The 27,923-nt window shown below is 38.6% G+C and overlaps 1 protein-coding gene across 1 annotated transcript; it reads left to right on the top strand.

Annotated features, from left to right (window-relative positions):
- The first annotated feature begins 17,958 nt into the window (after positions 1-17,958).
- On the top strand, positions 17,959-27,216 carry ccnd2b (cyclin D2, b). The gene is made up of 5 exons (XM_052555097.1): positions 17,959-18,392; positions 19,327-19,543; positions 21,503-21,661; positions 22,513-22,661; positions 24,907-27,216. Exons 1-5 carry the CDS (start codon positions 18,198-18,200, stop codon positions 25,072-25,074), a joined length of 888 nt encoding a protein of 295 aa, XP_052411057.1. The 5' UTR covers positions 17,959-18,197; the 3' UTR covers positions 25,075-27,216.
- Positions 27,217-27,923: the final 707 nt, after the last annotated feature.

The raw sequence follows: 27,923 nt of genomic DNA, 5'->3' as shown, positions 1-27,923 counted from the left end.
GGAATGGAAGTCTGTCGCCCCCTGGTGGTGAAGAGCACCGCTGCATATTGTAATGCTTACAAAGCGCCACATGAGGGCGCTATTTATTCAAAATCCAGTGATTTGAGTTGCAAATGTAGTTTTTCCTGTGAATCTGGTTTCTTGCTCTTGTAGTTCTCTAATCAGTTTTGTAAATTGGTTTGTTTTGTATTTCCCTGACACTAACACTAACGTGTCTAAATTGTTCTTCTTTCATTGACAGCATTAAGATCAGTGTGAGTGATCCTGACGAGGCGCTGAGAAAAGTCAAACGTTTACCGTGACAACGCCGTGTATAAATCAAATAAAATTTAAAAATAAAAAATAAAATAAAATCAGTGTACCCCGGTCAATATAAGATAAGATGTAGATCCTGTCTTTTTTTTTTAATTCAAAATAGTAATTCTACTGTGTAATTGACAAAGTCCGCCACATGAGGGCGAAAGTACCACGTTCCGTTATATCCAGGGGCGCACATAACGTTTTTCAGCCTGGTTAGTTTATATATATATATATATATATATATATATATGTATATATATATATATATATATATATATATATATATATATATATATATATATATATATATATATATATATATATATATATATATATATATACATATTATTATTTTTATTTTTTTTTGCAAAGCACTGTGGACCAGTTATGTGCACCCCTGGTTATAGCATCACATCTTATATAATTTTGTGTCTAAACAAAAACCTTAAACTATTTTTTTTTTTAAAAGGTGCGTAACTAAATTAACATTTACTTATTTTATTTTTGCAGATGCCAAGGAAACATATACCCTTTCATTTAGTTTAATTTGATGTAAGCTACTAAAATAACTAAAACTGAAACTAATTAATAATAGAAATAGACATAAAAAAACGTTATTAGTTATAGAAAATTAGAATAGTACTATAATGATAATAAATAATGTAATAAACAGTGACTCAACATAAAAGTAAAATTGTAAAAAAAAAATAATAATAATAATTAACAAGCTAGTTATTACTTATTAATAAATAATAAGTAATAAGTAATGTTTCTCCAGAATCTAAATTTCACAAAAAAATGCAAAGAGAATATTTTAAAACGATTCTCACTTTAATTTATTTTAACGATCTAAAATAGCCTAACTTAAACTAAGAATTAAATAAAATGAATAAAAATCATACAGAAAAATAAAAAACGTATAAAACATGAAAATTACCAAAATATAAGTTCCTAAATACAAAAATAACGAAAATAAAAACTTTTCTCACTTTCATTTAGTTTAATTTGCCGTTCTAAATTAAATAAACTAAAACCGAAATAAAATTAATAAAGACCATATAGACATAAAACTAATAAAAATTACAAAATTACAAAAAATGTTAAATAAAAATGTAAAACATAAAAATAAAAATTAATTCAAGCATTAAATGAAAAATTGTCATAGAATTTTAGTTGTTTAAAAAACAACAACAACAACAAACATATCTCTCCAGATTCCAAAATCAAAATAGGTTTTAGAATTTTACTAAAAAGCATAGAGGATGTTCTTTCAAGAAGCAAACAGTTGCAGTCTCAGCTGTCTTACCTCCCTTTGATATCTGACGATGGTTGCTGATACGCCCCCATGTACGCCCCCCGCCTCGAGCAGGACGGCCCATCATTTGTGTAGCATGCACATGGCTGCTGATATACGACTAATCCATGAACCCAGTATTCATTCAAGCACTGAACTCTGGAATTCTGGGATCAATGATTATTTTAGTCTTTCTTAAAAAATGTTGCATAATCTGGTCAGTGCAGGTAAACGAAACATCTGGATCTCAAATGTAGAGTGTTATACAGCACAGTCAGGAGGGCGTGAGTGTGTGTGTTTTTGAGTGTGTGTGTGTGTGTGTGTGGGTGGATGGGTGTGTGTGTGCGCGATGATAGTTCTTGCCTCCGTAATTGGCCCGTTTCCTCCAGCGGCGCGGAACACACAAGTGGAGCCAGACACATGCTCACAGGGATTTTCCAGAAAGACGAGGGGCCCTGTTTTAGGGACGCTGAGGGGCTGAAACCGCTGTAAATGTCACAAATGAATGAAGGGCCTCAACCAAAATGCAATCTGATCCAGAGCGGCCCTGAGCAGCGCCGTTTGATCTGCTTCACACTCCACCTCCGAGAGCCAAGACAACAGGCATTACAACATCCCCATGTTATGACTTTACCAAATTATCTTCATATGTATCATGTTAAGAGCTGCTTGGGTTTGTTTGTGTGTGTGTGTGTGTGTGTGTGTGTGTGCATTGTGAAGTTTAGATTGCGCTTCCCAACATCATTATCCGACTGATCGGCAGCCAAGCGCTAATTTCACAATCAGATGCTGATGCTTTGAAAACAGGCCTTTTTGAGTTAACATACACACCCTTAAGACCTTTGGCATGAAATCAATGTGTATTATTATTATTTTTTTTTTTTTTCAGAAATCTTCTGCAGAGTGATTTGCATGATCCCAGCTAACAGTGAACTTTCTAACAGCTTGCACTAACGATTTTTAAAAGTTATGAAAGTGTTCGGAGACAACGGTTATGTGCTAAACGAAAACATGTTTATAATGTACTACAGTAGGCTATATCTTGCTAGAAACGTGCTATCAGTGTGCAAAATCATGCTAGAACCATGTTAAAATATACTATGTGTTAAATCATTCTAGCAACATAAATAAATATAAATCACGCTATCACCACATTAAAATATACAAGCAATGTGCTAAATCATATGAGAAACATGCTAGCAACATACAAAATCATGCTATCAGCATGTTAAAACATACTAATAAGTGCTAAATGATGCTGGCAACATGTTAGCATCATACTAAATCATTCTAGAAACATGTTAAAACATTAACACTAAATCATTTTAGAAACTTGCTAGCAGTGTGCAAAATCATGTTAGAAACATGCTATCAATACGTAAAATCATGCTAGCAGCATGCTAGGAAAAAAATCATACTAGCAACACTTTAAAACATGCAAACAATGTGCTAAATCTGGCTAGAAACATGTTACTAAATCATGCTAGCAATGTGTTAAATGATGTTAGCAACATGTTAGCACTGTACTAAATCATGCTAGCAGAATGCTAAATTATCTTAGCAACATATTAAATGTTAGCAATAGGTTAAATAATGTCGGAAACATGCAAGCAGTCATGATAGCAATATTCAAACATGCTAGAAACAAATCATGTCAGCTCCATGTTAAAACTGGCAAGAAATGTGCTAAATCATGTTAGAAACACGCTATCTTAAATCATGCATATCTATCTTAAATCATCTATGTCCTTAATGATTCTAGCAACATGTAAGCACCATACTAAATCATATAAATTAATATCAGCATGCTAAAACATGCAAGAAATTTGTTAAATCAAGCTAGAAACATGCTAGCAGCCTGCTAAATCATGCTAGCAACATTTTAAAACATGCTACCAATGTGTTAAATAAATGTATTTGATGAAAGTTCTAAGAAATGTTTTTGTAACCTTTAAATAATGTATAATCATGACTAGAACTTTAACTAGAACTAGAACTTTAACATTCTTAGAATAAGCCATTAAAAATAAACATTCAAATAGCGATATATGAATAAGACAAGAATATTTCAGTATTTCAGAAACATTTCAAAACAATATTTCCAGAATGTTTTTATAATTTGTTACCTGGGATGGATCTTCAGTCTAAACTACATTTAGATTATCAGTTGTCTTTACAGAGTTGTCACTGCGTAACTGAATGGCATCTGTGTGCTTTTTCATCAAGATTAGTGTCAACACTGTGAAGAAGTTCTAACTATTGCTTTCATGATTTGTTCCAAAAAAAGACGTATGTGACTCTGAAAGAGCTGCTAATGTTGATTTGACTGCCGCACTGTATTTATACAACATTTGCCAGCTTCTCTATCTGCATCTGTGGGTTTCTTTAGCAGATATTGTGATGTAATTCAGCATGCCATGGGAAAAATCAAAATAAGCTTTGCAAATTTGCTCCTAATTACTAAAAATTGCCGTTGACAACTCTAGCTAACTTGCCCTTTAATCATGTCCCAGAATTCCGTGCAGGGCTGTGAAACTGATGATGTGATTGCAGTGTCATTGTGGAATATGCAGTCAAAATTAGATTCTAATCTAAATGAACATACGATTATCCCTTATCATCCAAAAAGTTGTCTGACTGACATATTCTGAATGAAACTGAATATGCTGATGTGTCTGAAATATAATGCAGACATGCATATTGTGTTGTATACCCAAATATCTGCCACAGGGTTGTCAGCTAAATGATGCGTATGTGTTTATACATTAAACTCAATATTGACCACATTCAGTGCTTTTTTTATATATCCTGACTCAACACTTCTCTCACTTGATTGATAGAGATATTCTAATTAGAGACTTTAATTAGGTTATTTAAAACCTTTATACAGTGCATGTCTTTGAAAAGACTGTCAAAAAGACTATCTATCCCTCACAGCATGTTTCATCCATGTTAAATTCAAAATGGCATCTAACCAAAGTGAATTATTAGTGAAATTTATTAGCAGTTTCTGTGTAAAAAAAAAAAAAAAAATTCCTACATTATGTTTTTGTTAAGGATGCAGTGATATATTTCCTGATATGGAACTTGTGTCCGGAACCGGAGGGAGAAGTTGTTCCCTTTGGGCCATTTCAGTCCTGGGAAGATCTGTTTCAAGATCAGGGACATCTCTCATTTTTACTATTCTTCCCTCTCTCCCTATCCTATACAGTATGAGTAGGTCATTTCAGGCCTGTTTTCACAGACTTTCAAGTAATGATATTAACAATGGAAGAACGTCTCTGCTGCTCCTCACTGAATCAGTGGCTGCTGGGAAGGGTCAAGAACCTCCTCTGGCTTGACCTTGCGGAGAAGGTCGACAGAGATTTTCCAGGGGGCATCAGTTATTATTAGACTATCTGTGAAGATAAACTCAAGCAGTCTGTGTGGGAATGGATTATTTGAGCTCGATGAGTCTTAGGAAACGGTCATTCTCATCAGCTCTCCAGAACACACACCATTAATGCTGACTTTCTTGAGCAATCAGAGAGCGAGACTGTAATGTAGTGGAGAACATGTCCTGCTCTCTGTTAGAAACACTGCAGTATTTTTCACTGAATCATGGGAAAATCAGATCAGCCCATTTTGGTATGAGAAATCTATTCTTGGAGTGTGGGACGGGCAAAGAACATCTCGTTTTTTCTGGTCTTATGAGTTTTTGAAGTGAGACTTTTAAGAAGTTTTTGCTGGTTTATGGCACACTCAGAGAGAAGAAAAGTTGTGTAGACTAGTGCATATGTGTCCTTTTCATTTCCAGCATAACATGAATTCTCCAACCATTTACAAAATAAAGATCTGAGGATATGATCATCACCTTCTCATCTTTGCTGATCTTGTTCATGTAATGCCTTTTCCTGCTGATAAGACTGGAATGTTTAAATAGAATGAAAGATTATGTAGTCTTTGACAGAACCCGATACAGAGATATGAACAGGTATGAATGTGGGCAGGTAATGGAAAAAACTGGTAAATGTGATTACTAGTGCTTTAGAAGGAAAAAAAAACTGCATTTAAACAGCTGTAATGAACAGAGTATTTGCTAATTTGTGTTTATTGCATATTTACTCTGAAGAATTTGTAAGCTCATAGATTTCAGTTTATGACAGACTAAGCATGTTATTTCTTTAGCATGGAAAAGCATTTAGAAAACATCCTCCTCTAAGTGGACCAAAGAAAGGTATTGGATTCTTGCTTTGGAAAAACTGACTTAAGATGCATTTAATATATTTAATAAGATATGTACCCCTTTATGCAAGTTATTGACAAGTAGATAATGTGGGATGAAGATGACTCTGAACTGCATGTGAGATTTTTGTTTATGAACAATAATAGATACCGTACTGATTATTGTAACCATAATTTAACATTAAATTTGCTTATACATTTTTACGTTTGTATATATTTTTAATAACAATTAGTGCTGTCAAATGATTAATCATGATTAATCACATCCAAAGTTTTTGTTTACATAATATATGTGTTCTGTGTATATTTACTATGTCTATATAAATATGTGTATATTTTTCAAATATGAACTTTATGTGTGTGTATTTATATTTACATAATAAATACAACAAACACACACATATATTATGCAAAAAAACCTTTTATTTTGTAAGCGATTAATCACGATTAATCATTTGACAGCACTTATAATAAAAATAATACTTTATTACATAAATACAGACATACAAAAATGAAGTAAAGCAGTATAAACCTATACACAACTAACCTACTGACAGATTCTGACTATAAATATAATATGTGAATATATAAATGTTTACCTATACCTAAGCTAAAGAAGTACAAACTATACGAATGCTTAACATAAATACTGTACCTATACACAACGAACCTACTGACAGATTTGACTAAAAATACATAATATATAAAGGTTTGCCTAAACTAAAAAAGTACAGACTATACGAATGCTTAACATAATACTGTACATGTGCAAAGAGGACCATCATAAGTCAAGCAGCTGGCTGGGGAACAGTGTAAGGTGATTTATAGTGCATGAGCATGTAAATACATATTACTTCTTTTTTGGGATTATGTACAAAGCAGTGTGTGTGAAATACATAGAGGAGAGTGTGTTACTACAGGTGGTTTGTACAGGCCCACTCACCTGTGTGTAGCCCTCTTAAAAAAAGTGTTAAGGTTGGGGTGGGGGGGGTGGTGGTCCATGTTACAGGAGGTAGGGGGTTTGTGTGGGGTTTCAGAGGAGGGTGGGCTGATTTGAGTTCAGGACTCTCACTGCCTGGGGGAAAAAGCTGTTGAGCAGTCTGGCGGAGCGGGCTCTGATGCTCCGGCACTGTCTTCCTGATGGCAAGAGCTGGAAGAGACTGTGGGAGGGATGGGTGGGGTCTTTCACGATACTGTTGGCTTTGCTGTATTGCATCGTGCAAGTAAAATGTCCAGGATGGAGGGGAGAGGGACACAGATGATCTTTGCAGCTGTGTTCACTCTCCGCTGGAGGGTCTTGCGGTCTGCTGCACTACAGTTCCCGTACCAGACCTTCTATGGTGCCCCTGTAGAATGTGTTGAGGATGAGTGGAGGGATTTCATATATAGACTTAATAAACTTAATAAAAATAACAGAAATAAAATACAAATTAAAAATTATATAAATTATAAAAGTAAAAAATAAAGAACAAAAGAGCTGAAAAGAGTGTGTACGTCGTGTCATGGCAGTTCAAAAGTAACACTGCCTTCTTCCTCATTATGCAGAAACAGCACATAAGTCATGATGTGTAATGTTCTCTTGAAGCTGCATTGGAGTGGTTTGTGGCTGCCGTCAGCACAGTCCAGGGATTCTGCATTAGAATTCAATAAAGCACTAAGCCAATCAGGAGAATTAGAATCTAAAGCTGTAGCTGGCTCACAGAGGGCCCTTTATGTGGCGGAAGGCTGGGGGCACACAGCAGGAACACAGCGCTGGGCTGAGAAACATCTAGCCTCTGTATCAACCTCTGCTGTTTCGCATCGACTAGCTTGATGTCTGTGACTAATCAGAGGTCCACTTTGATCCGAGCGCTGTTTAGAAAACAACTGCTGATTTTTGTCCTAGAGTTTGAATGTCAGTCTCTTCCTGGCCATTTCCTTTTGTCCTTCATTCAAGTGATGTTTATTGTGAGACTAAATTCCAAAGTAGTGTATAGAACCAATCAGCTTCCTCGCTACAATGGGACCACACCCACATAGAAGTCTGTGACTAATCAAATCTTTCCAGCTGTACTGTATCCTTCATGTTCCGGACACGAGTGAGGCCTCTGCTTAGAAAGTGAACTTTATATGAGTGCAATCCTGAGACTTCATTTTCAGTTTGTTTGGTCTGGGTGGAGAGTGAATGCTTAAGTTGTTATAATGTTGTCTAAAAGACATCAAGTGGTAAGAATGCATTGAAGAAATGGCAGATGGCAAATGTACACACTCACTGGAGTGCAGTCTAATTCACATTGTAGTATTTCCTCATAACGTGTGGGTTTCTACTGATCTTCCTCTGTTTGGAGATTGAGGATGTGATCTCACTCTCCAGAAATCCAGCCTATGTGACTCTTTGCTTATGATTGGAGCCAGGCTTGCCTTTATAATGGACACCCCACCCTGTTGCTCTCTCTCTTTCTCTCTCTTATCTCATGCAGGAGAAGCCAATAGAGGCGTATAATGTCCATTCATACTCCAGATGGCATCCCGGTGTGGTTTTATCCCATGAGTGAAAGTGAGAGCATCCTCTCCAAAAACAAAAACTCCTTTGTCCCTAAATATTGTTTTAATAATTTACCTAAAATAAATTATGTCACTAATGTGACCGAGCGTTCGTGCAGGGTCCGCCTAAACACTTAGTAATAAGAAAACAATAAAACGAGAGAGTCTTAACTCTTATGGACTTTTTATTATTCGTCACCAACCAGGGAGAACTCAAAAACCCGCGACACTCCAGCGCAGAAAAGTGCGCATGCCCATTGCCTATCTACGGCAAGCCCCGAGGGGATAAACGCATTACACACACACACATATAAAGAGCGCCCATACATCCAGAATTAGAGCCATATAACAGAATCAAATAAAGTTTGTTACATACGTCCCCCCCTTACAAAATAAACGTCCCCGTTTATGTGCCAGAATAACAGTCAGAAACAATAAACATCTGTGTACAATAAGACACTAAACAAAACACAGAGCACCTTTTTAACATGATGGCAACAAGCCAATGAAAAGAACAACATTACCCCTTTATATATTTATCTTTCTTTTTTTTTTTTTTTTTGTTCTAACTCATTCCTCTTACCATGTTTTTTCTTTTAATTTACAGGTAACTTTCCCTCAATTTTCAAAGGATTTTTTTTTTGTTGCATAGAACAAGAGGCACAGCAATACAACAAATTCTTATTAACCCCTTCCCATACACAAGAGGCAGAGTTATTTCAATAAAGAACAAAATCCTTCAAATGACCAGGAGGTCTACGAACTCTCCCAGTCTTACTAACATTTGGCTCAGACTCCTTAACCGAACACTGTGAGTCAGACAAAGTACTCAGATCTTTCTGGGGAGAAACAAACTTTGCTTCACCAGAAACTTCAGACCCCAGGGGAATTGACTCACGCTGCGAGTCTGGAACGTCGGACAGTGTCCGAATCTGTGACAAGGAAGAAACAGGTAATGTGTACGGCCGCACCCTATTATAATGCACTACCTGTGCCCTCTTACCAGCATCAAAAGGATTTACAATCCGATAAGTCAGTCCCAGCTCACCACATGAGTCCATGACTTGCACAATTTTATAAGGTCCCGTCCAATGGGGTGCCAGTTTCATGCGACTCTCCACCGGGTTGTGGAGCCACACCATGGCACCTACATCATAAGGCCGGTGACGCAAGCCAACATCGTGGTACAGTTTTTGACGGTCATGGGCTGCCTCACTGTGCATCCGTGCACTGCTAAAGGCAGAGTTCAGTTTTGTCAGCAATGAGGAAACAAACTCAGCATGAGATACTGACAACTGAGAGTCAAGAGCACGAGAAGGTAACAGCACATCAGCGGGAACACGTGCTTCCCGACCGTGGGTCAAGAAGAAAGGTGTGAAACGAGTGCTGGAGTGAGTCGTTGTATTATAAGCAAATGCCACATGCTTCACATACTCGTCCCATTCCCCACCATAAGTCAACAGTGTCTTAGCCAGTTGGTCAATCAGAGTTCGATTAAAGCGTTCAACCATGCCATCTGACTGAGGATGGTATGGCGTGGTGCGAGTCTTTTTAATGTTCAGAAAACAACAGAGAGACTGAACCACCTCCGCCTCAAACTGACGACCCTGGTCGGAATGCAAAGTCTCTGGAACGCCATGAAGTAGAACATAGTCCTCAAACAGACAATGTGCAACTGTCTGTGCTGACTGATTAGGCAAGGGATACAAATTGACAAATTTAGTGAAGTAGTCTTCGACAACCAGCACATACCGGTTTCCCTTTGATGTCGCAGGCAGCTCTAAAATGTCCATAGCCACTCTTTCAAATGGCCGCACTGACTGGGATCCACCCATTGGCGCACGGTGGGCTGGAACAGGACTGCGCCGTGTCTGACATGCCTTGCACTGCTCACACCATTCCTTGATGTCCCTGTACATGGAAGGCCAGTAACAAAATTGTCTTGCCCGTTCCCACACACGCTCTGAAGAGAAATGGGCAGAAGCTGGGGCGCCATGCAATTGAAAAAGAATGTCAGAAATTAGTGCAGAAGGAACAACTATTTGGACTACAGGCTTACTCGAGAGGGGGCAGCAAATGGAGCGGCATAACAATCCATCAATGATAGAAAGATGGTTGAATACAGTCCAAAGCTTCCGTAAGTACTGAGAAGCTCCTTGTAATTTTCTCCTGGATGGTCTTTGGGCATGTGCCACCCAGTTCAAAGCAGTCTTAATGTCAGGGTCAGCATTCTGCATAGCTCTAATGTCTGACAAACTGTGGGACAATGCATTAATGGGAGACATGTCGGCTGAATTGTCAAGTGAGTTTTCCACAGTCGCATCACCTGCACCATCTTTGACTTCAGAGGAATGTGCAATGTCAATGATTGTTTGATTAGAACTCACCACATTTACTTGCAGTGCCCCTTTAACACTATTCTCCACCACGTTTGTGTCAGGTGTCTCAGGGCGGCGAGAAAGCGCATCTGCATTCTTGTGATGTTGTCCATCCTTGTGTACAATGATCCAATTCAACGGATCAAGCTCCAGGATCCATCTCGCTCTTCTCCCTGTTGGGTCATCATCAATGGACAGACGCCGAAGAGCTAAGAGTGGTCGATGGTCTGTGATAATGGTAAATGAGGCAAGTCCGATGTAGTGCTTGAATTCCCGTACTGCCCACACAATAGCCCACAACTCACGATCAAATGTGGACCAACGCTTCTGTGTGGAATTCAATGTCCGGCTGGCATATGCCACCACATGTTCACGCCCATCTCTGTCCTGCGCAAGAACTGCACCGACGGCCAGGTTGGAGGCATCAGTGTAGATTTTAAATGGCACACTGAAGTCAGGCAATATCACGACAGGCCCAGACGACAACACATTTTTCAGGTGGTTAAATGATTGGTCGCACGTGGCGTTCCACACAAAGGGCACATTTTTACCAACGAGTTGGTTCAGTGGCGCAGCGAGTTTCGAAAAATCCTTGACGAAACGTCTATAATAAGAACATAGTCCCAGAAAGGCTCTCACCTCAGAAGGAGAACGGGGAACTGGCCAGTTTAAAACTTTCTCTGTGTTCTTGGGGTCGGGCTGAAGACCCTTTCGAGAAACTACATGGCCCAGGAAGACTACATGATCTCTGGCAAGGTGGCATTTTTGTGGGTTCAGTCTCAACCCTGCGGATTGGATTCTCGAAAACACTTCTTTAAGGCTTGACATGTGTTCCTCAAAGGTTTTATTGTAAATCAAAATATCATCGAGGTATACCATGCAGACGTGCCATGGGAGCCCTCTGAGGACCAGCTCCATCAGTCGTTGAAATGTAGCCGGGGCGTTGGAAAGGCCCATCGGCATAGATCGCCACTGATAGAGGCCCTGTCCTGTTGTAAAAGCCGTTTTTTCTCTGTCCTCCTCTGCAACTTCCACCTGCCAGTAACCGTTGGAGAAGTCTAATGTGCTGAACCAGGCAGCACCTGCCAGTGCGTCCAGTGTGTCATCCACTCGGGGCAGAGGATGAGAATCTTTAATAGTCACACTGTTTAAACGTCTGTAATCCACACAAAAACGCCAGGTGCCACATTTCTTTCTCACCAAAACAACCGGCGATGCCCAAGGACTACAGCTCTCCTCGATCACACCATCCGCAAGCAAATCAGCCACCTGTCTTTCTATTTCAGCACGTTTTTCAGGGGATGTACGATGTGCACGCAGTTTGATGGGAGCCTGTTCACCAGTTCTTATATAATGTTTCACTAGCTTACATTTGCCAACATTCTGTTTGGAAGAGCTGAAGATGTCATGGAATTTTAACAGCAAGGCTGACAGTGCAGCTTTCTCCGAACCAGAAATAGGGGACTCATCCAATGATACAGGAGGAGCAGCTGTGGAAGAAGTCACAGCAGCTACATCAACTGGGGCATGAATTAGCCGAACATCAGACTCATCAACGGAGTACAACTCACCCAGGTGCATCCCTTGTTTTAATAATATGTCATGTCCTGTAGGATTCAAAATCCGAGCCTTTGTCAGTCCATTGTGAACTCCAGACAGTGTGTGAGCTACTATTAGGCTGGAAGAATCTGCCACATTGGGTTCTAGGTATCCAACAAAGTCACTTGCCGCATGAGCTGCGTTAGGTAGACACACTTTAACTGGCACCACTGACTCGCTGAGAGGTGGCACATTTATAGTGGTCGCCAGTGACACATTGCAGCATGTCGGAACAAAGTCTTTGCTGGTTAGTAGAGGAACCGTGATGTCCCACAGTTGGAGCTTAGCATGACTGAGGTCCAGTAAGGCATGATTTTTTAAGAGAAAGTCCCAGCCCAACAACACAGTCTGTGTGGTCTCTCTTAGCACATGAAATACATGCTGCCATGACTCAGTTCCCAGCTGGAATGTTACAGTGATGGTGCCCAGCGTATCTAGCATTTGACCATTCACTGCATGGGCTGACACATAGTCCTTTCTCAGCGGGCGATTGCGAAGTGTTGGAATTGACATACGAAAATCTGCACTCATAAGCGACACACTGGAACCAGAGTCGACTAACATTTGAACCTCCATGCCTTCAATCACTCCTTTCACATATGATACTAACAGCTCCTGGCCAGCGTCCAAACTTAAATCATCGTCTTTTGACACAGAATTACAGTCATCGACATTGTCAATTTGAGGGCCCATAGGAAACATAGCTGGTGTTTGGGCCGCAACATCAGCTACAGTCCGTTTTCCGGCTGGTAGCGGCACTCATCTCTGCTAGGTGACATGAAACGCACTCCCCGCTTTCTCGAATCATCCTCATAGCCATTCCATCTGCGAGAACCGGGGCTGGGGCTGCGTCTCACAGGAGACAAAGGAGAGTGTGAGTCTTTATAACTACGCACGTCCATACCTGATGTACGCTCATCACGGTGCTGGAATTTCCTCTCAGGTGAGCGGCCTCTCCGAGTGCCATCAAAGACACGTGACTGGCATCCTCGACCCCCGCAGACACACTGGCACCTTCCATTAAACTGAGAATGGCCTCCATCCCAGTCGTCCATTGCTCTAGAACTCACTCTAACCTTTAGTTTTTGATTTTCATCGCCCAAGCGCCTCAATTCCATTCTCATATCCCTCATTTCCTCAGTCAATCGATCCATAGCTCTGTGCAGGCCTCCATTATCAGTCACAGAATAAACAGCAGCCACTGCTCCTCCATCATTAGTATTTCCTGCAACATTAACAGTCTTGTAATCAGTCTTTATTGCGTCTCTAGCGTTTTCACACCGACCTGCAATTATCACAGCCTCCTCCAAATCTGTTGCTCCTTGTTCATGGCATTTAGCCCTGAGCCCGGGATCTAAGCCAGCAAGGAAACGACGGAATTTTTCTTCCCTCTGGGCTCTGTCGCCGTATTCAGGAAAAGCCTCATCCACTAATCTGCTGATCTCTGCGGCATACACCTCCAAACTTTCCCGTGGCGCACGAGGGCGAGCTGATAGGCTGGCTCTGAAGCGATCCATGAACTGCCGCTGTCCAAAAGCCTCCTTGAGTCGTTCTTTGGTCGCTGTATAATCAGCCTGGACAGTATGAGACAGGCTGTCCCACAAAAGGAATGCTGCGTTGCTTAGCCGCGTTGGTAGAATCCGCGCCAGTTCATAATTATAGGACGCAGCGCCGTCTCCCTCTGTTAGCGCTCTGACCGCGACCTCGAACTGCCGTGCCCAACATAGAAAGCTCTGCTTCTCGTCACCGGAGAACGGTGGCGGTAATTCAATTCTCACGTGTCTGTTAATCTTGTCGCGGTTCGGTCTCGAATATAAATCATCCTCGTCTTTACACCACATGATGGGCGCGACAAAGTTGAACCCGCGCGTGCTAACTCCACTAAGAACTTTTGACTATAACTAACTAGTTAAACACTCGCCGTAACACTGAACCACGTAAATGTGAACAAAACAAAACAAAACCGCTGCCACCAATGTGACCGAGCGTTCGTGCAGGGTCCGCCTAAACACTTAGTAATAAGAAAACAATAAAACGAGAGAGTCTTAACTCTTATGGACTTTTTATTATTCGTCACCAACCAGGGAGAACTCAAAAACCCGCGACACTCCAGCGCAGAAAAGTGCGCATGCCCATTGCCTATCTACGGCAAGCCCCGAGGGGATAAACGCATTACACACACACACATATAAAGAGCGCCCATACATCCAGAATTAGAGCCATATAACAGAATCAAATAAAGTTTGTTACACTAATATAAACAAGAGTGTTAAAGTTTTTATTTTATTTTAAACATTCCTGAAATGTATTTATATTAAAGTTATATTTGTTTAATTTTGTAAAACAAAAAATAATTGTAATGCATTTTTAACAAAACTATACAATTGTTTGAGAACCCATATAGAGATGTATAGATCTACACATATCAGAGCAGCACAGCAGCTGTGTTCAGATCCTAACAGAATCATTGTGTTTGAATTAATTTGTTAAGTGAATAATTCAATGACTCTCTTATGAAGACGTGTTTCAATCTTGATTGAATCAGTGTGTTTGAACAAATCTGTTGAGTGAATGACTCACTCAGAAAGAAACAAAATCTCGTATTGTCTGAGTTACTCAATTTGAATTGAATGTACATCATAACCATTAAAAAGTGTCCTTTATAGTATGGGTAGTATGAATGAAATTCGGATGTACTACTTCTGCCATGTTGTTACCATCATGTGACCTACTGGTGACAGTTGTATTGTTTCACTGCCATTAATAAATGATCTCCTGTGGTCTCATAGGATAGTAAAGTGTCCATAGACTGTACACTTCAGATTACAGGCAGAAGTAGTAGGTCACCTACTGTTTTTCGAATACTATTAATTCGGACATACTACTCTCTTGGTTTAAGGTTCTTCGCATTCTATAAAGTAGGGAAGTATTCAACATTTGACACAGTGACAGTCACTTGTTCCAATCCTGATTGTATTTGTGTGTTTGAAGGAATTGGTAGAGTAAGCGATTCAGTGACTTACTTGTAGCAATCACGATTTAATTAGTCTGTTTAATGCATTGGTTAAGTGAATGATGAACGGTGAACACTTATGGTGACAACAACACTTATTTTTGTCTGTTTGCCTATATATTCCTCCACCCAGGTTGTTTTAGTTATTAAACAAACAAACAAAAAACATTTAATCCCACAAGCTTTGCACAGAAAACATGTCATGTCATGTTTGAGATATTCATGCAGCCAGGCCTACGCCTGAATGAAGTGTTTTAAATAAAATATGAATATATTAACCACACACAATCATTATACCTGTAGGTAGGAATAACAAAAATACTTTATTAGATGTTCGTACCGAACTGTGAATTTTACTCTTTGCTGCTGCATTGTTTCGGTCTTATGGCAGACATCAATCTGAATTTGCCAGCTGATGTGATAAGACCATAATAAAGTTATATTACATTAAACCTGCCTCAGACAAGAGACAAACAGTCTGTCTCTGTGTCTCTCTGTGGTCTACTGGCACACAGAACCGGTATGCAGCAGGAATCTTTGGATCAAGGTAATTTCATGCTTCTACACATTTTCCCATGCAGCTGAGCATTCCTTTACCTTTGTGCCACTTTGGAGTGTGATTTGGGCTGACATGTTGTCATAAGACACATGTATATACACAACCCTAGATGCACACACATAAACCTCTCTGACAGGGACAAATGCATTCAGAACTCCCATTCTGAAGAGGGTCATGTAAATATTTGTGCTTTTATTTTGTTTAATCTTTAATTAAAACAGCTGATAAAACATCACAATAACCCACAGGTGATCCACATGGTTGCAGTCCACCACTTAACATCTTGTGAAACAAATTAATCTTTAAGATGCTTTTAACTTCAAACCAACACTTCTTCTAACCACAATACTGCTTTCTGCAGTGAAATAAATAATATTGTCTGAATCAGGAGAGAAATATGCACATATCAAGTACCAAATACAAATTATAACAGTCCAAAAACAAATGTTGGTGGATTTGTGAGACAGAAGTGTCTTTTTAAAGTTTTTTTTTTTTTTAATAGCCCTTATTATCGATGTGATCTGTCCCGATGAAGAAACAAACTCTTGGATGGTTTGAGGGTCAGTAAATTTTCATTTTTGCACACATTATTCCTTTAACGTCCATCATTCCTCTTCCTGCCAATGTCTAGAGTGCTATACTGAATTGACATCTCTAATTAATTTACAAGAAGAATTCTTTGGGGTTTGAATGAAATTCCTGTATGTGGTTAGACCCACTGCTTGACCAAAACAATTTGTGACTCATTTAGTTCCTGACAGAAGGACATTTCAGTCATTTATCAATTGTATTCAAGTCTATTTGAGACAGCTGTGGATAATGTTTTGTATGATAGTTCCTGTTTATCCATATATTTGAGCAATTTGTCTACAACTAAGTCAAGCAAAAGCTTTAGCCCCAGAACTTAAAACCACACAGAAGTTCAAGCAATGCAGAATTTTTTTCATACATGGAATATGTCAGACAACACAATAGTCTGTTATCTTTGCATCTGTGCACCATTATGACTCTTTTTAGAGATACCATTTACAACGCATATTTCATACTAACTCTAACGTAAACATAAACACAAAAGACACCTTTTTAGCTATTAATGTGGGTGTTACTCAAGACTCCATTTCACAATTGACTGTCACCTTCATCACCTGTCACAGACTGTTATGATCAAATAATTAATGAATATGTGTTGTTTTGTGGGTTGGCAGGCGGCAGTCTATCATTTAATTGTGGTTTCATCTCTCAGGGCTGTGACACATGGTTAATTCGTCAGTTATTTCACTAACCAACATCTGCTTTATGGAGAAAGACAGACAGACAGGTGCGACTAACAAAAAATATTGTTATCGGGATGACCAGACATTTTAGATGAAGGAAATCGTGTCATATGTTTTTATCAACCTAATCTTAAACATGGCAATGATGTCTTCGATATCCTATAACAGTTGTCAATTCGAGCTGTTTTCTTGTTTTTTTTTATTGGCTATTAGTATTACAATGTTATGTAACCCATCAAACCCAACTTCCCTTCCCTTTTTCGAAGGCTGTCTTTGTGTCATGGAACTTTTTGTGTGATTGGTTGTTCACTACCATCATAATTGCACATATTATTGTAAGTCATTTTCTGATAAACTTTTAATAGGTCCTATATGTTATAGGGATTACCACTGTGCATTATAAGAGCTGCTTTAAGCCATTTATTACAAGCTTCAGTTTTGAGTAATGTACAAATAATGCACTTGAATTGTGCATGAAATGCAACACAGTAAATTTACAGATGGGTATTTAGAAGAATTCAAGTACATAGCAGCAGCGAATGAAATGAGTTCATAGGACATGTGCATCTGCACGTGAGGGGAAATAATATTCGGAAAAAAGAGAAAGAAATCATATCATATGTCTTGTAGGCTCATGCATGTAAAAAAAAATAAATACAAAAAAAACACTAAATGTACTACTTTTGAGGGGCTGTGAGGAGAAGTTTACTTGAGGATTGGCTAGTGACTGGGCAGGAAGGAGAGAATTTGAATATGTTTGCAACGTGAATTAAGACAGGAGGAGGGACTCACATTGCCTTTTGGGTGGTCATACAGTCAGAAGTGACGTTCTGCTTCATCTGTGTCTGTAGTTCAGAAGGAAAGACTCATGGCACGGATTGCAGCCTCCGTGATGTAAAAAGTGCAAGTTCTAACAGTGCAAACGTGTTCTATTGATGCCTAAGACAACAACACTTTCGTCCTTTTATAGACACAGCCACATGCAGCTGGCACTGTGAGGTGGTTAGTTAGCATCACTGAGAAAAGCCCAAACATGGAACTTTTTTGCTTGGAAAAGGACGCAATCGTGCGAGCTCAGAGAGATCCCAACATCTTTTGCGATGAAAGAGTATTGCAAAGTCTTTTAACAGTGGAGGACAGATATGTTCCCCAGGGACCCTATTTTAAATGTGTCCAGAAGGATATTCAGCCTTTTATGAGGCGGATGGTCGCGACGTGGATGTTAGAGGTTTGTAGTTAAAGTTTTATTATTGGAAACTGTTTGCTTGAACTGTGTTAAAAGTATTATGTAATGTAGAATAGCCTGGGAAGTAGGCTACCTAAAGTAAGCTATAGCTTGACTTTGGCATGTCTATTCGTTTTATTAAAATGCAGACAATCAAACTCAAGAAAACATTTGTTCACACCTGGATGCACATAGCAAATATGTGTAGCTAATCAATGTGCAAAGAAAAAGTCTGATCAGGAAATCAGCAGGAAATGCAACGCTGAAATCTCCACACTTCACGATTGTATATGTTATTGTGTTAATTTAATAGGAAACGCTTTAGTATTTTTCTTCAAAGCATGCTTTATTAGACAAATGGGGGTATTTGCTTTATTTACATGCGTGTTATGAATGGTATTATACATTTGTGTAATTTTTGAGAATTTAAAAAAAAAGACTCATCCTTCGAGTTGCTTGGTGCGAAAGTGCAGCCATGTTAAGAACCGTCGATTTAAATGTATTTCAGTTAATCAGCATAATAATTGTTGGATATAGTTTAATGCGATGCATATGCTGTCAATGACATTACTTAGATCTTCCTTTTTCTTTTTTACGTGACGAATCACCAAAGCAGTCATGTGGGCGTCAATGGTTTTAACAAATGAATGAAGATCTTTACCGCTGGAAATTTCCTTTTTCTCATGAAAAAGTTAACAGTAAGCACATATTGTACAAGCTGCAAATAGTATCTATAGATAAAAATAATTACACCTATATTAATAAATACAAAAAAAAAAAATCGAATATGAACAAAAATGTAGGCTATGATTAAGAGCTATGGGCTAACAACAACTACAGAAAGTTGTAGCAAGGACATACAAATGTTAAATAAATACTAATTATTAGATAGCCTTGATCATTTTAATTGTGAATGAATTCTGTTGTAACCCTTTAGGTTTGTGAAGAGGAGAAATGTGAAGAGGATGTCTTTCCCTTGGCTATGAACTACCTGGACAGATTTTTAGCTGCGGTTCCTACAAGAAAATGTTATCTGCAGCTTTTAGGGTCCGTGTGTCTCTTCCTGGCTTCAAAATTAAAAGCATGCCAACCACTGTCGGCCAGGAAGCTCTGCATATACACAGACAACTCCATTACATCTCAACAACTGCTGGTAAGAGCTGATGGCCTTGATGACAGAAAGAAGTCATCCAACTGTTGTCTAATTCTATATTACTCAGACCCCAGTTGTATTATAGACCTAGGCTTGTGATCTGCTGAGTCATCATATTTTTTATATTGTGAAATGTAGATGTTGGGGAAGTGAATTTAGCTTCTTTGCCTCCTAATGGTGGTTTTTGATCTTGAACAGTCTTCTGGGTTGAGCTGTGATGAAATGCACTTTTGATTTTTAACCTCTCTGATCAGCTTGAGAATGTTTTTTTTTAATGATTTATTACGGTTCCTATAAAATGGCAAGGACTCTTTTTTTCCAAACCCATGTAAGCTGGTAAAAACCTGAAAGTTTCTAAATCAAAATTATTTCTAGAGCTTTTGGATCTTATAAAGAGAGAACAGAAAAGACAATTGGTTCACCTGGGTGAAATCAAAAAGCTTTCTTATGCATTGCAGTAGTGCTTCTTGAATAAAACAGATGCATCAGCAAACGGAAGCAATCGGGGGAGGTGATTTTAGGAGTCTTGACCTTGCTAATTTGGTGTCACTTGTCAGGGACTGTCCCTTCTCGGCAGAGTCTTCACTTACTTTAAATCTCTCTTACTCTCTCTTCACTCACCAACGCACACACAAGAAGCGTGTTGATATTCTCACTTTGGGCTGGTTTTCCCCTCATATCTCTGTTCTTAACAGTTTCTCAGAAAGCAGCTTCATCAGGCGAAACAAAGCCAGCCGAGCACGTGCAAGGAAGGAAGTTGAGCGTGTGCATGGAATGCAGCATCTGGTTGGTGGAGATCAAAGACAAGGGGTGGAGCTTTGCATGATAACCTGATTTATTTTACAACTGTGATGTCCCTTTGGGCAAGACAGATCCATATTTAAAGAGCAACTTGACTAATTTCTTCCCTTTTTTGAAGAATCACAAGTTTTAAGTGACATAGAAACCCAACCTAGACTTTTCAAATGCCAGTGTCAGTAAGGCATGATGATTTATGTCACAACTTCTGTTTTAAGGCAATACGTGTCTTTGCATTTTTGAGCAGTTTAATCTGGTGTGAGTATGGCATGTGATCGGCTTTTACAACACAAGCTTGACACACTTTGCACAGTTGAAACAGTCAGGAGTGATTAAGTCAATTACATTATCCCTGACAAACACTAGTGGAGTGATGATATCAGAGATGATACACCGTCAGAAATGGGGTACAGTAGAAGTCCATACCCCATTTCTGTCCCCCCAAGGTACAGTCTACACTAACGTACCCCATAGGGCTTATTATTGGACCTCAAGGTACATTTATGTACCTTTTTGAGGGTCAGAAAGGTACATATATGTTCCCAAGCCTATGCCAAGGGTACAGCCCCAGTGACAAGCCATTTTACCCCTAAAGGTACAATTATGTACTTTATTTTAGTGTACAATGGTATACAATGTACAATGGTACTGAATATACATATACTATGGTATTTACATGATATAGTTTGTCAAATATTTTTGCAGACCCTTTTAATAGTTAAGTGCATATTCACTGTAAAAAAAATATTTTGGAAGATGATTGGACTATGTTTTACAAGAAAATACTTGGTGTTACTTACTATCAATTTCTGAGTTTAAATCCTTGACCAGTTAATATGCATGAATAGGCGTGTATAAATTCCATAGCAGATCTAGACAAGTGGAGCTGGTGGAGGTGGAGGGTTTTAGGTGTATCCACTTACAGCAAACCCTGAACTAGACTATTTAAATGTTGCACACAAGCCATCTCATTGGTTGGAAAATCAGCCAATCATCTTTTAAGTCCTTAACTGAGATAATAACCAAACCTTTCTGCATCCTGTATGGAGGCAGAACTAAAAACGTGGATTGTTGGTTATATAGTAACTTTAGTTTACGGTCTTCTGCCACTCATATTCATTACCTCTTGTTTGGTTTCTGTCTTTCTCTGTCTCTCTGTTGGAGTGGGAGTTGGTGGTTCTTAGTAAATTGAAATGGAACCTGGCGGCCATCACCCCACTTGACTTTATCGAACACATCCTGCACAAACTGCCCTTTCCTGAAGACAGACTGACGCTGATCCGCAAACACGCGCAAACCTTCATCGCCCTCTGTGCAACAGGTAGGACCTGAGTTGAGTGACAGTGCACTGACTGCATTCGTCAGAAATGTGTCTGTGTAAGCAGATATAAACATAGCCATTACTGTGCTAAAGATGTATGATGTGAATGTGTTAGGATGCTTTCCGCCTTGTTATTTGTGTCTATATAAAAGTTTTGTATATTTAACTGGGTGTGTTTCTGCGGCCCTGAATCTGTTCAAGAGGCTGAGGGCTGAACACAAGCCAAGATGGAGGAGCCTTTTAGAGCGATTGCAAATATTTTTGTCATTGCCTTTAAAAGTTTGCTTAAGTCAGGAATGTTGGTTTGCTGCACAGATGCTGTACTGTGGGAGTCAGTCGAGTGTAGGGTGTTTATTCAAGGATGACCGTTGCGTCCTGAAATAACCAGCATGCTAACACCAACAATGCAGATGAAATGAATGACTTCCAGCATGGAATAGCTGAGGCTTTCCTCCTTCACTTTAAACTGAGGGCCCGTTTTCAGGATGTCAAGGCAGAGGAAGAGGAGGAGTAGATCCTGGAAACCTCAGAGCCGTCTGAGAGATGAAGGGAGGGAGTAGGAGTAGAAGGAAGGATCTTCTCACTTTTCATTCACTGCTGCAGGATGATTTAAGGGAGGTGGTGATGTTAAAACAGGTCTGAAACCAGAGAGCGTGTGAACCTCAGGTTCAGGTTTGCTAGGAATTCAAAGCAGATGTAAGATGCAGTAAGACTCCTCAATCATACTGCATAATCACAACTGTTTTCTGGGAAGTTGTTTTGAAGTTTCTCACAGGTGAGTAATGTTCTAGGGAACGTACTGACCAGGTCACTGATGTTTGGGGATGTGTGTGTGCTCATTTTTTCCTCAGATCACAGCTTCACCATGTACCCTCCCTCCATGATTGCTACAGGATGTGTGGGGGCAGCAGTATGTGGCCTGCAGCCTGACCAGAGCAACCAAAATCTGTGGGGGGACAGTCTGACAGAGCTGCTGGCTAAAGTCACCCACACTGAGGTGGTAAGTGTCCAGCATCTTTGTACTGTAAAAAAAAAAGAAGTGAAACAAAATCTCAGTAGTTACATAGCAAATTACCATTTAAGATATAGTATAAATCAGGATTAGCCCTAGTTTGTTTAGTTGTACAGTAATCCATCCTGTGACATTTTATGAAAGAACCATTTCCTGATGACCCATTTTCTTTTCTGTATTTCCTATTAAAGGGGTCATATGATGCAATTTCAAGTTTTCCTTTCTCTTTAGAGTGTTACAAGCTGATTGTGCACAGATAAGATCCCTGAAGTTGCAAAGACTAAAGTCTCAAACCCAAAGAGATATTCTTTATCAAAGTTAAGACTTGTCCACGCCCCCTAAAACGTCTCATTCAATCACACCCCCACATGTCTACTTCACTATGTGGAAATATTTGTGTAATGCTGTCAGGGAGATGTGTGTGTATCTAGGTGAAAGCAAAATCACTTTATTTGGCCTTCTGAACGTAGATGCATTTAGGAATCTTTAAGACTACTTACAACAGAAAGCAACACATTTTATGGATGACCGTTTCATGAATCTAGGAGAGGAGGTAATTCTGACTTTGCTACGACAATCTGGCGCTTCTGAATCAGCTACTGCGTGTTTTGATTTTAGTTTAAGTATTTATTATTGAATTTTCAAATGTGGAGATTTGCTGAGGTTAAGAAATACAGTGCTAGAGCCTTAGAGCATTTATTAAATTATGGTTTAGCATTGTCAATTTTCAAGTGAGTTTTCAATACTGAATTCAGTTTTGACTGTGTCAAACGGTGGATATAGCAGACGTGTGTGTGCAGGACATTCATGCATGACTCTATGGAAATGGAGAAATGTGTCATTTTATGAATGAATGTTTGTGTGTGTTCACTGCAGCAATGGTGAAGTGTTTTCAGAGCTGAATACTTGTGGCGAGACACAGGCCTCTCAACCACATCTGTGGATTAAAGCACAATGTTACACACACATACACACACACTCAGGGCTCTTACACAAACTTACACATCTTGGCTTCAGGCTGTTTTGAAAGTCTCACAGTAAAACTTTTTTGAATTGGACCCAGAGAGTGAACGCCCCATTTAAACTCCTCACATACACTCAGAAGGTTTAACACATTCTTTTCTCTCTCCTCAAATGTAAAGTGTTAAGTTTTTTCTACATCTTAAGTTCTGGAAAAAAACACCACATGTCGCCGTTAGCAACTATTGCTTCCTGTGCCTGTAGTTGTCAGGATAACAAGGACTGTTGTTGCCGTTTCATTCAGTTTTGGGGAAAAACAGGTTTTAATTATCCTGAGAGTTTGATACAGGATCATTCCGTCAGACCTCCCACATCTCTGCAGAAAGAGAGACACAGATATCAATGTTTTTATTCTCTGAAAAATAAAGGGGTTTTTCAGTGATGCCATAGAAAAACTATTTTTGGCTCCTCAAATAACTTTTCAGTAAACGGTTCTTATAAGAGCCATTATTCTTAATGTGAAGAACGTTTAAAAAGCTTAAGAACCTTTTTCTGCTATAAAGAACCTCGAAAGGTTCTATGGATGTCAAAGGATCTTCATGGAACCGTCGATGCCAATAAAGAATCTTTAAGAGTGTAAATAGTCCTGCATTGGCATTAAATCTGAAACAGTTTACAGCTTCATTTTGGCTAAGAACCGCCTATTTAGACAGCAAACAATTTGTCTGACCAACATGAGAACAATAACAGTTTTAATTTATGTGGGGTTTGGGGGCGAGTGAATCTGAAACTGTAAACATGATATTTTTTTTTAAAGATTATTGGAGCAAAAGAAAGCACTAGTTCAGTCTTTCTATCTCAAAATGTCATGATTTATTCAATGTTGCCTGCAATTTCTTTGTAATTAGCTATGAAATTGACTAGCAATTTCTGATGGAAAAAAAGTAAATCCTACACCCATTTTTTGAGTCTACAATAATCATGGCCAAATCATTGAAGTAATTACACAACAACATAATTGTAGTATTTAGAAAATTATGTACATCTTTTGTCTAGAGTCTCATTGAAATACCCCCCCCCCCAAAAAAAAAAAACTGTGTTAAAAACATTTTTATAATCTAAAGAAACTTATCACACAACAAAGAATCACTTGTGCAATGGGAGGGCTTTGGAACCTTTATTTTTAAGAGTGAGTATCCAGGACCATCTGGGGCTGACACTAGTGTGCATAGTCCTTACCTGGGTTTCTTCTTCTTTTCTCCCTTTCTTCTAGGACTGTCTGAAGTCGTGTCAAGAGCAGATCGAGCAGTTACTGACCAACAGCCTGAAAGAAAGTCAACAACAGCATCAACAGCTACAGGAGGGAAGAGCCAGCAACAAAGGGACGCAATCTCAAAACCTGTCCTGCACCCCTACAGATGTCCGTGATGTCAACTTATGATGTCGGTTCCTGTTCCCATCCACCTCCTCAGCCTAGAAAAGAATCAGTTATTATTGTTACTGTATTTAAGTTTAGTTTCAAAGTCACATTAGATGGTCGTATGCGCATAACACAAGAACACAAGCTTGATGTTTTATAACGGAGCGTAACAGCTGCTGCTGCCGTCTCATATCCGCAGGCGGTGGTGTTTTACATACTTGAATTTAATTGAATTGGCCTCAAACCATGATTTAATAATGCAGTATATTGTATATCACTTAACAAAGACCATACATCTGTCTTGGCTATCAAATACAACTGTTTTATAATTATTATTATAATTTATGTGGTTATTTAATAATTATAATAATACTACTACAATAATATGATGCTTTTCATCTTACACAAATGTATTTGCTTAGTAATTCCCAGAGGCCATTTTTTATATAATATAGGATACATGTGATCCCATGGAAATGCTACTTTACTGACTGGATAGAAACATCCATCAGACCTTTCAGTGGGATCTGCTTGCTTATCACAGAGATATTAATACAAAGATCTGATGAGTTACTTCTCAGGTATAAGTAACTCTTATTATTGGGATTATTTACAGTGAATGTTATTGCATGAAATAAGCATATATGAATATTTTAAATGGTTTCTATCCATGCATGGTGATCGTCACAGCTTCATGAGCTTGCAGGACAGTTTCAGATGGACACTAAGCATGTAGCAAAGCTGGAATAAAGGTGAGGTAGGGAAGGAAGGAAAGAGGTGAATCAAAGAATACAGATTGAAAGATTTTGCACGTGATTGATATATGAACGCTTTTAGACAGGTGGTTACTGGAACGCTCTATAATGTTTGTAATGAATGAGCGTGATGCTGTTTGCTCATTTGTTTTATTTGAACACCACTTATGGGTCAGGGACACTCGTAATGCTGGAGGGATTGAATCTTTGGGGAGTCTTGAAATCCTTCTTAGCAAAGACATGATACAAAGGCACTTTCACATATCACCTCTCGCTGGTTAGCCATGGTATGGAGGGAATACCAATCATTTCTAAGGTTTTTTTTTCTTTTGCATTGTTTTTCTTAAGTTATTTTTGTTTTGGGGCTGGTTTCCCATATTAGGTGTGCTTGCGGGTTAAAGTTTTAAATTAAGACCAATAAATTTAGACCAATCTACACTGATCTAACAGTCAGCTGCCAATAGAAATGGTGAGGTTTGACATGCCAAGATTGGTTGCGTTTTACTTTAGTTGTGTGGAATTCATGTCAGCATAGATAGGACATCATCAAATTTAATTAACTCACTTTATTTTAGTAGTCGATTTTATTTTATTTTATTTTCTCAAAATATCGGTCATCTACTTGAACTTTTCTCATAGTTAGGAAAAAGATATTTTGAAACATTATGCCATTTTCTTTTCTCTTTCTTCCTTAGTTCTTGCACTTTTGAAAATTTATTGAGTTTTAGTTATCGTTATATCAGTGGACCTAATAGTAACTTGGTAGGTGTGAGATGTTTGAGACGTTTACTTCAAATATATTACATGTGGTGCTGACACAAATGTGCCATTCCAACACATCTATGCAAATAAACTCCATGTTATGAGTGTTTTTTTAAAAACAATTTTAATTTTCAATGTTCAGACATTTTCACACATTTAAGTTTTGAGTGAGTTTGTGTGTTATATTATATCCTTAAGTTCATTTTATGTTCTTCACATTCTTTTATTTCTGTATAAATGTTTGAATTTGTGTTCCAGTGCTGCTAAAAGAAAAAGAAAAATGAAAAAAGAGCTAATGCATATCTTAATTTCAGTTTACATGTTGCTGCTATATCAGAATTATTGAACGTGTTTTCATGGTGGCTGCATTTCTGTTTTCTGTTTGCATTTACACTCAATTATTTTCACGCATGAAGTGCCTTGGCGGTTACTGGCAGATATTTGCATGAAGTCTTGCCTCATTTGTGTTTAATGTAATCTAACTTGACTGTTGTCTGACTTCTTCTAGCTATTATTTTACTTTGTGAAATGAAACGTCTTTCTTGTTTTCAAATATTGTTCCTGCCCACAGTCACAATACCTCACAGTTCTTCAGTCAGAAGTTTATAGAAGAGTAGTAGGATTAAAAAGAGGCATTGAAGCTACAGTTTAAGCCTCCAGGTTTGTTCTTTTAGTTGTTTGTCAGACACACAGTCACCAAACAGCTGTAAAAGCATTATCTTACCAGGTGCATGTAAGACTGTGGCAACGCATACAAATATTGTTTTTAATTTTGTTTAAATTGTATTGAAGCACTCACCCCTTTTTTTCCACCTACACGCCCAAAAATATCCAAAGACGTGGCATTTCAGCAATACCCTCATTTTTGTTTTTGCCCTTGGACACTTACCTCATTTGGACCTATCAGATAATTAAATTATTCAATTACATTTCAATTTAATAAACCTCAATAATAATAAAAAAATGTGTTACGTTTTTTTTTCTTCAGGAATGACACTATTCATGTGAATCAGACCAAACGTTCCTTTGTCACAGCTGCGGGAGCTTACTCTTCCAACTCATTAGTTATTCCAACAATTAGTTATTCTCAAATGGGTTAGTTGGGTTGAACAGCGTATTGCTGACCTCTGGTGCTTAGAAGATGGGTTGCAGGGAGTTTTTGGCATATTAGCCTCAAACATCATGTAAATATTTATATCGTATATTAAATGATAACTTTTTAAAATTATTTTAATTAACACATGATTCATTTAATTCATGCAAATAAAACCATTTGCACCTTTATGACAATGTAAAGGGTCCATACATAATTTTTTGTTTTGTTTTTCGATCATCTTAAAGCTGCAGTAGGGA

The sequence above is a fragment of the Carassius gibelio genome, chromosome B4 (genome assembly GCF_023724105.1).
Source record: "Carassius gibelio isolate Cgi1373 ecotype wild population from Czech Republic chromosome B4, carGib1.2-hapl.c, whole genome shotgun sequence".
Lineage (NCBI taxonomy): Eukaryota > Metazoa > Chordata > Actinopteri > Cypriniformes > Cyprinidae > Carassius > Carassius gibelio.
Note: the sequence above shows the minus strand (reverse complement) of the source record. Positions and strands in the feature narration are given on the sequence as shown.